Here is an 11,260-nt window from a genome sequence, read left to right on the forward strand (position 1 = left end):
CTCTAGGGGGCAGTACTCATCTCCATTTCAAAGCTGAAGAGCCAGCGTTGTCCAAAGATGTCTCTGTGGTCTTGTGGCCAGCATGACTAAACACTGAAGGCGCACAGAATGCTGTTATCTTCCCACCAAAGGTGGTTCCTATTTTTCTACTTACACTTTTACGTGCTTTCGAATTGCTGGGTTGGCAGAAGCTAGGACAAGTAATGGGAGCTCACCCCATTATACAACACTAGGGATTCGAACCACCAAACTGCCAACCTTTCTGATCGACAAGCTCAGCACCTTAGCCACTGAGCCACTGCATCCCTTAGTATTCTTTAGGATACCTATTTATTATGTTCTTACTTTCCATATTTACAAGCAGACCTAATCTTCTTTTATATCGATGGCCCCTGAAAATTATTTAATGTGAAACATCAGAACTGATAAATTAGGCAAATTAACATAATCCGCTTCTGAAATTATACTGATTTTTTTTTTTCAAAGGAACTGGTAATTGTGTGAGGTATGTGCAGAATAGCTGTAATGACAAAAATATATATCCTTGTAAAGATAATTCCATGGGCCAATTTCAAATTACTTTCTAAGTGGCACTTTTCCAAAGTGTTTTCACTCAGCTCCTATTTCTAAGCTACACACCAGAGGGGTATTCTCTTCTAAAACACATTATCCAGTGCCCTTCTCCTCATTAGGGAGTTTTCAAATTTTCAAAGGATTTACACCGATAACAGAAAGAGTGCATTTGCATTGTGTCCCTCGACTGAATAAATTTGTCTTCATTGTCCTATCAAACCATAACCGCGTGCAGAGTTTAAGTATGGCGTTTTATTGTTCTAACAGTGTTGTACTTATCCTTGAAAAACGAATCTCTCATTCATAAATCTTATTATGTACCATGTTAAATTTTGTAAAGCAGCAATCTTGTATTGTAGCCATCTCTTTGCCTTCCTTCATTACAATTTGCTCCAATATTAACCACTTGATGCATTTCCTTGGGATGGAGGTAGTCTCCTTCTTAAGTAATAGCCTTAACCTTTGCTTCTGAAGGACTAATCACTGTCCGTTTAGATCCATAACTTTCATAGAAATTGCTTTCTGCAAAGCACTTTATCACATTTCATCTCCTAATGCTTGCCTATTCTAATTTTAACCTGACAGTTTCAATATTAATTTTCTATTTCCAGGATGGTTTCTCCTTTTGAATTCCCTTCTGTTGCAGATCTTGTTCTTATTATTATTATCTAAAATGAAGGCTTTTACTTCATTTGATTATGACCTATCCTTGCAGTGATGAAGTTTAATCTTGTTTATTCAATTTTACTCTAATAATATGCCTTCAGCAGGTTTTACATCGCTGTTCATAATTCATTTCCCACCATCTCCTGCACCTCTTTTGCAAATCAGGCAAGCTAGGTTTTTTGTAAGCTATGCCAAAACATTCACCACAATAATTGGACTTATTTTAAAGAGGTTAAATGAAAACATGGGAACTTAGGAAAATTAACCTATAGTTTTTGACAGAGCTGAAAAACCCTGGATGAGAAAATTTGTAAACGGCAAGATTGTCACCAAAGCATGATAATACTTCATTGTTTTAGATGCAGCTGTCAACTCAAAATATATAAAAAATATATTTCTGCCTTCTAAGGTTGTGAGGCAAGAGGTATTTATTTTTCCCCTTAAAGATTAAAACCAAACACCCTTTGGACGATAACCACATCTAAAACCTACCAACTTGTGCAACTTTTATTTTAATGAAAATGAGAAGTTCATTAAAGAAGATAAATATTTCATTAGATGTTAAATAAAACAAAGAGATATTTTTGGCTTCTCTCAGCACAAAATTCCTTTGAAAGATTAAATAATACATGCAAATTATGCAAATTAGACCCATGCAAATATTTTATGAAGACAATTAAGGGAACCATTAATTACAGCTTTTTTTTGCTTCAGTGAGATTCATTCATTTAATTTTAATTTCACTTTAACTGTTCTGATGTATAATCTTGCGGCTCAGAACTTTTATCTTCCCTGGGAGTTTAGTTTAACTTGTATATTTCATCAAGTGAGCAACATCTACGGTCTGAAAAAGAGAGTGTCAAGGGAAAAAAATGTGGTCACCCTCTACTTTGAGAAAACGGGAAACAGAAAAAGAAAACCATCCCAGCTCCTGCTTGGACAAGGTTCAGTTGCTGAAAAAGCAATTAATTTGCTTTGGCTGTGCTAATATAGGGGAATTAGAAAGTGTGACACAAGACAAATAGAAATAATTACTTCTCCAAAATGATGTTCTCATTAATATGGTTTGAACAGTAGGAAAACACACATACAGGATTCTGGCAGGACTGTACGCTGTCCCCAGCTACGGGAATCGGGATAATGCAAAGCAGCTTTTTTTGAACTTTGAAAAAAAAAAAAAACCAAGGGGATTTAAAACAACGACGACAACAACAACAACCTTCTGCGGATACTTTGTTTTGCTTTTTAATTTGGGAAATTTAATTTGGGACGTCCACAACTGGTCCGACCTTCCGTTCGAATTTCTACTAAATTACTTTACCACTCGAAAGGCATAATATGTAAATAATTCCATGGCAATTAGAAACCAGTTGTGCTGATCTTAGAGGCATATCTGTTAAATAAGTGTGCACAGGATTGAGTCCTTTGGCTTTAGAACACAGTGTCCTCTATCCCATGCATCACACCTACACAGGTGTAAACCATGTATATTTACATTTCAGCTTTGTTTATTGAAATCAGATTTTATGGCGTGCAGAAGGGCGTAATATGCTAGGTGCTTCTGGGGTTGTTTAAGCTGCAGTAGAAATATCTTATCAAAGGTTTCCTTAATGTTCCCTTTTCTACTTGAGAACATCAAAGTTTTCTACTTACTGAAGCTTGAAACAAACAGATGGATACTCCAGGAAGTAAATTTTCAGCTGCCTTATATATTAAGAGATGTAGCCAATCATACCAGACAAGTATGAGTTTCGTTTTAGTAGAACTGTGGAGTGGGGGAGCTTGCACACATCTGGAGACTAAATTCTGGTTGTTGATGTCTTCTACACTGGAGGAGAAAAGGGTTATCCAGAACATACTTAAAGGACTGTTTTTAATACCTGTTGTAAGCATGGGTGGGTTTTGGCAGGCACTACGGGCGGTCCCCTCATGTGCCTGCCACGCACTTCGTGTACTTGATGTGTGGTGTGTGCGCATGCCCAGTACAAGTAAAATTGTTCTGCACATGCACAGAACTGAAAAGCAAGATGCTGGTGCCTATGGCACAGCCCAGAGAACCGGTTTGGGGGCATGGCAGGCCTGGGTCGTTGGAATTGGAACCCACCACTGCTTGTAAGCCTCACGAAAGGCAAAAAAAAAACCTCTTTCCTGCTTTACAAACTGACATGCTCATCTATGAGCTGGCAGACATTCCTCGTCGTCCCAACAAACCATGGAAAGAAGCTGTTAAGGGAAACACCACTAATCACATTCTTTCTGCAAATGAATGAATATGCCTGATTTTGTTTTTATTTACACAGGTTTTCATGCATATGTTCACATGCATGGACATTTGCACACTGTTCCTTCTATATCACCCCCCCCCCCCCAGCCAAACAGGCACATTTTTTTTGCATAAATAATCTTCTTCCTATATTCGTTCCACTATATAATTGGCCCTTGCTGTTTAAAGACCTACATCACAACTTAGTGGGGAAAGGAAGGGATAATTTGTGCATCGGTTTCAATTCGACATGAATTCAGAGAGTTAGGGTTAGTGTTATGATGAGCTTCAGATACAATATCCATCCAGTGGCAGACATAGTTTTAATGACACATATGCAAAACAGACAAAGCCCAGATCACACTATTGTGGTTGCCATTCTTACATTTTTGCCCATATTCTGTAGACCCGTCTGTTGGCCATAAAACTGAAGGAGGTGGTCTACAATGTTAAGGGGGTTGTTTAAATAGAAAGGTTTGTGTTCTTCATATCAGAACAAGGAGTGATAAGACAATGGCAGGATGTTGCTACGGAATTCCACAAGTCCAGAAATACTCATGGTTCCTTTGCATGTTATATTTGGGAAGGCACACACTTTGCATAAACATAATGCATGGTTTTTGTCTAAAAATAGGAGCCTGGGTGGTGCAGTGGTGAGAATGCAATATTGCCGGCTATCTCTGCCCACAGTCTGCAGTTCGATCCTGACTGGCTCAAGGTTGAGTCAGCCTTTCATCCTTCTGAGGCGGGTAAAATTGTTGGGGACAATATAAATTGTATAGAGTGTGCTATAAAAGCACTATGGAATGGGATATAATTCTAAGTGCTTTTGCTAAAATAATAATAAAATCACCAGATTACATTTCTCTTTTGTTTTCCCTTTTGAAATGCCTGACCAAGTCAACATTTTCACTGCCCCTCAATACACATTCTTGACTTTTACTCCAGCCTTATTAATCTCTTGGGACATCAGTTGTCTTAATACAGTCATAGAACACTTTATTTAAGAAGATTATTTTTTCAGGGAGCTCTACAGCTCTGAGAGAGACTCCTTTTCTTTAAAAGAAGAAAAGTCACCCCGAAATGATTAAGTTAATATGCTTTAACTGTGCCAATGCTTTCTGAGATGATAAATAGAATAATGTCGAGTTTAAAGGTGTAGCTAATAGTGACCCATGAACATTATGAAACAATAGCCTATTTATAGGTTACTGTCAGCAATCAATACCACCTTTTGTTTAACTTAATCAAAAGTTGCCTTTAATTTATTAGCTGGAGCTGAAAAGCTGCCAAAATACCAGAGTTGCTGTGCCAGAAGACAGGAAATAAACTTATTATTGTTTCATTTCTGTGCACACTGCACTATAATTCCACCGCTTATCCTTAGTTAAGGGAGGGGAAAGAGAAGTAGGAGGGAAGTACATAATGAATGTTTTCATACGGAATTTTTTGTGAATCAATTATGAAAGAAAATACACGTACAAGCACCCACCACCTCACGGGGGAGTGAGAGATGTTTCAAGGCCACAAAATATAATTTGAGAATTGCTCTCCTTTTCTAAAGCTGTTTAAAGAGCAAACAAAACAGGAGGATTTTATCAAGAGCCAAATAAAGCAATTGGCTGGATGAAAAATGGTAGGAAACATACCACGTCTGGGTTGCTCTATGGCAGGGATGTCAAAGTCGTGGCCCACAAGCCGGATGCATCACGCGCTGGCCACGCCCACACCCAGTTTAGCAAAGCCATGATAAGTCACATGAGGCTGCCATGATAACACAGGTTTGACACACCTGCTCTATGGGATCCCCACTCTTGTCCATTAAGAGGTGCTCTACAAATTTTAGTTATCCAGGTAGACTAAATTTGAGGTAGTAGAAACCCTTAGTCAGTGGTGAAATTCAATTTTTTTTACTAACGGTTCTGTGGGCGTGGCGTGGTGGGCGTGACTTGGTGGGCATGGCAGGGGAAGGATACTGCAAAATCTCCATTCCTTCCCCACTCCAGGGAAAGGATACTGAAAAATCTCCTTTCCCTCTCCACTCCAGGGGAAGGATACTGCAAAATCTCTATTCCCTCCCCACTCCAGGGGAAGGATACTGCAAAATCTCCATTCCTTCCCCAATCCAGGGGAAGGATACTGCAAAATCTCCATTCCCACCGCACTCCATGGGGAGGATACTGCAAAATTTCCATTCCCATCACACTCCAGGGGAAGGATACTGTAAAATCTCCATTCCCACCCCACTCCAGGGAGAGGACACTGCAAAATCTCCATTCCCACCTCACTCCAGGGGAAGGATAATGCAAAAACTCAATTCCCACCTCATTCCATGGGCAGGATACTGCAAAATCTCCATTCCCACCGCACTCCATGGGGAGGATACTGCAAAATCTCCATTCCCACCCCACTCCAGGGGAAGGATACTGCAAAATCTCCATTCCCACCCCACTCCAGGGGAAGGATACTGCAAAAACTCCATTCCCACCTCACTCCCGGGGAAGGATACTGCAAAATCTCCATTCCCACCCCACTCCAAGGGAAGGATACTGCAAAATCTCCTTTCCCTCCCCACTCTGGAGCCAGCCAGAGGTTGCATTTGCTAGTTCACCAAACTACTCAAAATTTCCACTACTGGTTCTCTGAACTACTCAAAATGTGTGCTACTGGTTCTCCAGAACATGTCAGAACCTGTTGGATTTCACCCCTTGCCCTTAGTCATATTTTTTCCCAGTTGGATAACTTTTCTCAGCACATTGAAAAATTGTATGATCCTTTGTCTCATTATAGATTTTAATTTGCTTCCACTTTGACTAGTTTGGAATGGGACTGAACTCATGGTGCCATGCTAGAGGGATTTAGTCATTCATCTATTTTCTTTGAAAAATTAATGTGGGGTGGTTGATCTTTCCATTAGCTGATGACCTGCCATGACAAAGAATATAGGAATTGGCTTTAAATGTCATAGCTGATGACGAAATCTATAGTATATTCTTCCAAGAACAACTATTGCTATATTGCATTGAAAAGATCTGTTACATTGTTAGTTTTAAGCCCCTCTTGCATTGACATTGTTGATTTTAAGTCCCTCTAGCCTGTTGCAAGGGATGCGGTGGCTCAGTGGCTAAGATGCTTACCTTGTCGATCAGAAGTTCAGCAATTCAGCGGTTCAAATCCCCAGCACACATAATGGAGCGAGTTCCCATTACTTGTCCCAGCTTCTGCCAACCTAGTAGTTCAAAAGCATGCAAAAAATGCAAGTAGAAAAATAGGGACCATTTGGGTGGGAAGGTAACAGTGTTCCCTGTGCCTTCTGCATTTAGCATGCCGGCCACATGACCACGGAGACGTCTTTGGACAGCACTGGCTTTTTGGCTTAGAAACAGAGATGAGCAATGACCCTAGAGCCAAAAATGACTAGCACTTTGCATAAACATAATGCATGGTTTTTGCCTGGAAAATGACTAGTTCCTGTGTGGAGAACCTTTACTTTTACGTTAGCCTGTTGTGACTTGGTTTTTACACTGGATTAAGATGTGAATTTGAAATTTTGGGGTTTAAAACTCCAGGAGCTGGCATACTAGTTGACTTGGCTGGACCGTAATGAGCTGCGGTGGCACAGTGGTTAGAGTGCAGTACTGCAGGCTACTTCTACTGACTGCTGGCTGCCTGCAATCTGGCAGTTCAAATCTCACCAGGCTCAAGGTTGACTTAGCCTTCCATCCTTCTGAGGTTGGTAAAATGAGGACCTAGATTTTGGGGGGCAAGTCGCTGATCCTGTAAACTGCTTAGAGAGGGTTGTGAAGCTCTGTGCAGCAGTATATAAGTATCATTGCTATTGCTATAATACTAAGCAGGTCAGGATTAAAAAGGGACAAACAAGACTGGAAAAAATATATACTGGGACCCTGGAAGCTGTTTTACTGTTGCCACATCACCTGTGACAATTAAGTCATCAGCCATTGGGTTCAACATGAAGTAGATAAAGATATGAAAGAATGCACAAATGGAATTCTCACATAGACATGAAATTATCAAAAAGAGAGGCCACAAGAGTGCCTTTTCTCATCAGTTAACAATAGCTTTTTATAACTGATAATTCATATCTTATGTTCTTTGAGTTGCTATGTCAGACTTGGCGTTTTGACTCAACTGATATTTTTTTTTGAAATATCAATGGTGAATCATCCAATTTCCCCACAATTCATCTTTATAGTTAAAGTGCAAGGTAACCCTCTGAACTTGCATAGATTATGATCTACATTACATAAAGTTTACTTTTATTCTTTGAGTATTTTAAACGTGTGGATATTTTCTGCCCAGCCAGGAAGCATTGAAGTAAAAATACTTCAAATTTGTAAGCAAGCCACAATATTCTAACCTTTCTAAAAAAATTCAATATGTATTCTGTTTTTGACACCAAGTCAACTCTTTTGAGTAGTGTGTTTTTACTTACTTAGAACTATCAGTTGTTCTGAAAACAGCATTCAATGCAAATTAATTTTTATGCAACCTATTCTTGGAAAAAACTTCTCGTGGCTGCTGTCAAAATTTATTCTGATGCAAAGATGCAATAAGAAATTAAATGGCTGATGATCAAAATCCTTCACAACTAACAGAAGTAAGGACAAAGGCAAAGGTTTGCCCTGTCCAGTCATGTCTGACTCTAGGGGGCAGTACTCATTTCTGTTTCTTTGCCGAAGGAGCCAGAGTTGACCAAAGATATTTTCTGCAGTCATGTGGCCAGCATGGCTACATGCCAAAGGCACACGGAACACTGTTACCTTCCCACCGAAGTGGTACCTATTTATCTACTTGCATTTGCATGCTTTCAAATTGCTAGGTGGGTTGGAGGTAAGGCAAGGATGGGAGCTCACCCCGTTGCGCAGCCTCGAACCCAGGCTGTCAGCTTTTCAGCTGACAAGCTCAGCATCTTTAACCTCTGAGCCATCGTGCCCCTTGTAATATGATAAAATTGTAATGAAAGTAATTGTAACAAAGCATAACAAAAGTAGCCAATAGCAAAGTACCAAACCTCAATGTTAGTAATATATTCAATGCAGCAAGTGCTCCAGAATATATGCAGGACAGTTTCTTCTCCTATGAAACTTCCCCGTTCTACTTAGGAAATGCTCTTCCTTCACTTTGACAAGCTTTCCTAACTCACTCAGTTTTTCAGAATCAAAAGATTAATGGCTCTTTGTAAATAGACAGCTGTCCTATCACCTTCTGATTTATATACAGCCAAGAGGAATAACATTTATGTTTCATTACCTCCATGGTGAATATATTTGTGACAAACAGTACATGTAAGCTGTTTAACCTCCTAGATGATCATCATCTTGCTAATGTCAAAAGAGAAGGATGGAGAAATTTGATGGTCTCGTTATGCAACCGGCAAACTCTCTGGACCCTGCAAATTTCTCTGATGCATGTTAAGTTGCTTATTTCTTACTTTTATATCTCCTTTGCCTCTAAGCAGCACAATTACATTGTCTGTTCACTCATGTCTCAACTAGAAGGTCTTGGATATCAGGTTTTGTCTTGATAAGTATTGGCAGATTAAAAACATCTCCATCATACATCATTTAAGTAACAGACTAGTGCAGTGATGCCTAACCTTTTTCTCCTTGCGTGCCAAAATTGCATGTGTGCGTGCCCACACCCATAATGCAATGTGCCCAGCCCCCTTGCGTATGCATGGATGACCACCCCATGCTCCCCATGCCCCTGCACATGTCCGTGACCCCTGCATCCTGTTTTGGGCCTAGCAGGCTTCCCTGAAACCTCCGGAGACCAAAAATGGTGTGTGTGGGGGCCGCATCCCCTGAGCTCCTCCCACCCCCTTGCATGCTCACGTGATCCTTGACCCCCCACGCACGTGCACGTCTTCTGCATGCATGGCAGAGACCCCAAAATCAGCTGGCCGGCGAGAGGCGTGCACACATGCGCGGTGGAGCTGAGTGACAGCTCATGTGCCCACAGAGAGGGCTCCATGTGCCACCTGTGGCCCGTATGCCATAGGCTCACCATCATGGGACTAGAGTGACTGACTCAAAGTTCCAGAGGGCCAGAAGATGAGATGAACCTGGTCTGTGGAGCATCTAGGTAGCTCTGGGCTGTACGAGTTCTCTGAGCTTTTTTTATTTTTTATTTTTCATTTGCAGTAGTTACCTTCGGATGTTACCTAAATGGGCAATAAAAAAAACTAAGCTCAGAGAAGTTTTACAACTCAATGAATCTATGTCTACCCTGCTCTAGATCAAACCTCTTTCCATCCTGCCGCACATGTTTTGTTTGGGATGAGACTGCACAACTAGTCTTAAAAGAGAATTCACATTGTTTGAATCTTCCTATTTTCTTCTAGAAAATGTCAGGGCAGGCAAAAACCTTTGCATATGTCTTCCAGAAATATATGCCTGCTGGGTTTTGTGTTAACAACAACAACAACGTAAAAAAAAAAGACAAATTGGAGAATCTGGCGGGCAAATTCAATGAAATTGAGATGCTGATAGGCAGAACGTTAAATTAAGTTAATCTCACTCACTCAGAGGAAGGTGGTTTGTACAGAGCTAATCTATTTGAAACAATGATGAGTCATCAAACTATCTACCACCTTTCTGGCTGCTGTCATTGAGATCACACCTGGAAAAATAATTCTCCGATGTGTCTCCCGATGTGTGAAGAAGAGACAAACTATCTATTCCTTTTTATTAGTATTATTAGTGATGCATGTTTAATCATTGCGTTGCTTATTATCTTCCTGAGTATTTTCCAATGCTATCATAGCAACCACAATACCTCACAAGAATTGCAAACTAAGGTTTAGGACAAAAAGGCAGTAAATGATAGGTTTACAGGGATTGATTTTAAAAAGTAAATGACAACTCTGGTTAATCATTATAGATTGTCTTTCAAGAATTTACCTTCCTTTAAAATTGAAAATAAATCTTTATGTGTTTTTGTCTCCAGGTTATTTATTATTCATATTAACATCCTTGGCCCAGGGCTAAATGGGGCCAGTGTAAATAGAATTTTTAGAATATATGAGCTACTTGTCCAATTTTTGCTTTCTCTATACTTATATATTAAAATATGAATAACTGTAATGATGGTGAAATCGACTCAGGATAACAGTTAAGGAGTTAAATTCTGAGTGTTCTATTTTCTTTTGCATCTTTCAAAAACTGGAAAATTATGAAGCATTTTAGTCTTGAAAATTATCTAGTTAAGCCAGATTTCAAACTAAAAACGTGTGGCTGGGACAACCTAAAAATTGTCCATTTGTGTTTACCACGCCGAGAGAACTTCTTCATCGTCCCAAATTAATTGTTCTTCTAATTGCATTAAATAAACCGGCCTGCTAATTTAAAGGAAATCTATCACACGAAATGAATTTTCTCTTCTGAAAAAAAAAAAGCACAGTCCGTACAGATGAAGCTGACCTTGAATGAACTTGTTTTGATGTGGCCCAGATGGCAGGTTGCATGCTTGAATAGCAGGCTAAAGTAGAGGAAAAACTAATATACTGCGATCTAGATTTATGGCCTTTTGAAAATTCCTACCTTGTATTGTCCTCTCAGCATCTGTTCGGCCCCCGCTGCGGTCAGCTTCTATCTCTGGGGTCAGAGAATCTAAAAAGCACAGAAAGGTAGAGCTGACACATATTTCACTCGGATCTTAGAGGGCTCTTTTTACAACCTGTTACCACTTCTGAATCACCGTACAATCAACCTTTGCCACCGTGTTGAATGTTGA

At 39.9% G+C, this 11,260-nt stretch overlaps 1 protein-coding gene across 3 annotated transcripts in view; it reads right to left on the reverse strand.

Annotated features, from left to right (window-relative positions):
* The window catches only part of DACH1 (dachshund family transcription factor 1), a 363,503-nt gene that overhangs the window by 9,948 nt on the left and 342,295 nt on the right, over window positions 1–11,260 (reverse strand). For all 3 annotated transcript variants that reach the window (XM_081949432.1, XM_081949431.1, XM_081949430.1), the window contains one exon: window positions 11,068–11,136. In XM_081949432.1, coding sequence (XP_081805558.1) covers window positions 11,068–11,136 — 69 coding nt within the window. The remainder of the gene's footprint in view (window positions 1–11,067; window positions 11,137–11,260) is intronic.

The sequence above is a fragment of the Natrix helvetica genome (assembly GCF_964273705.1).
Source record: "Natrix helvetica genome assembly, chromosome: 3".
Lineage (NCBI taxonomy): Eukaryota > Metazoa > Chordata > Lepidosauria > Squamata > Natricidae > Natrix > Natrix helvetica.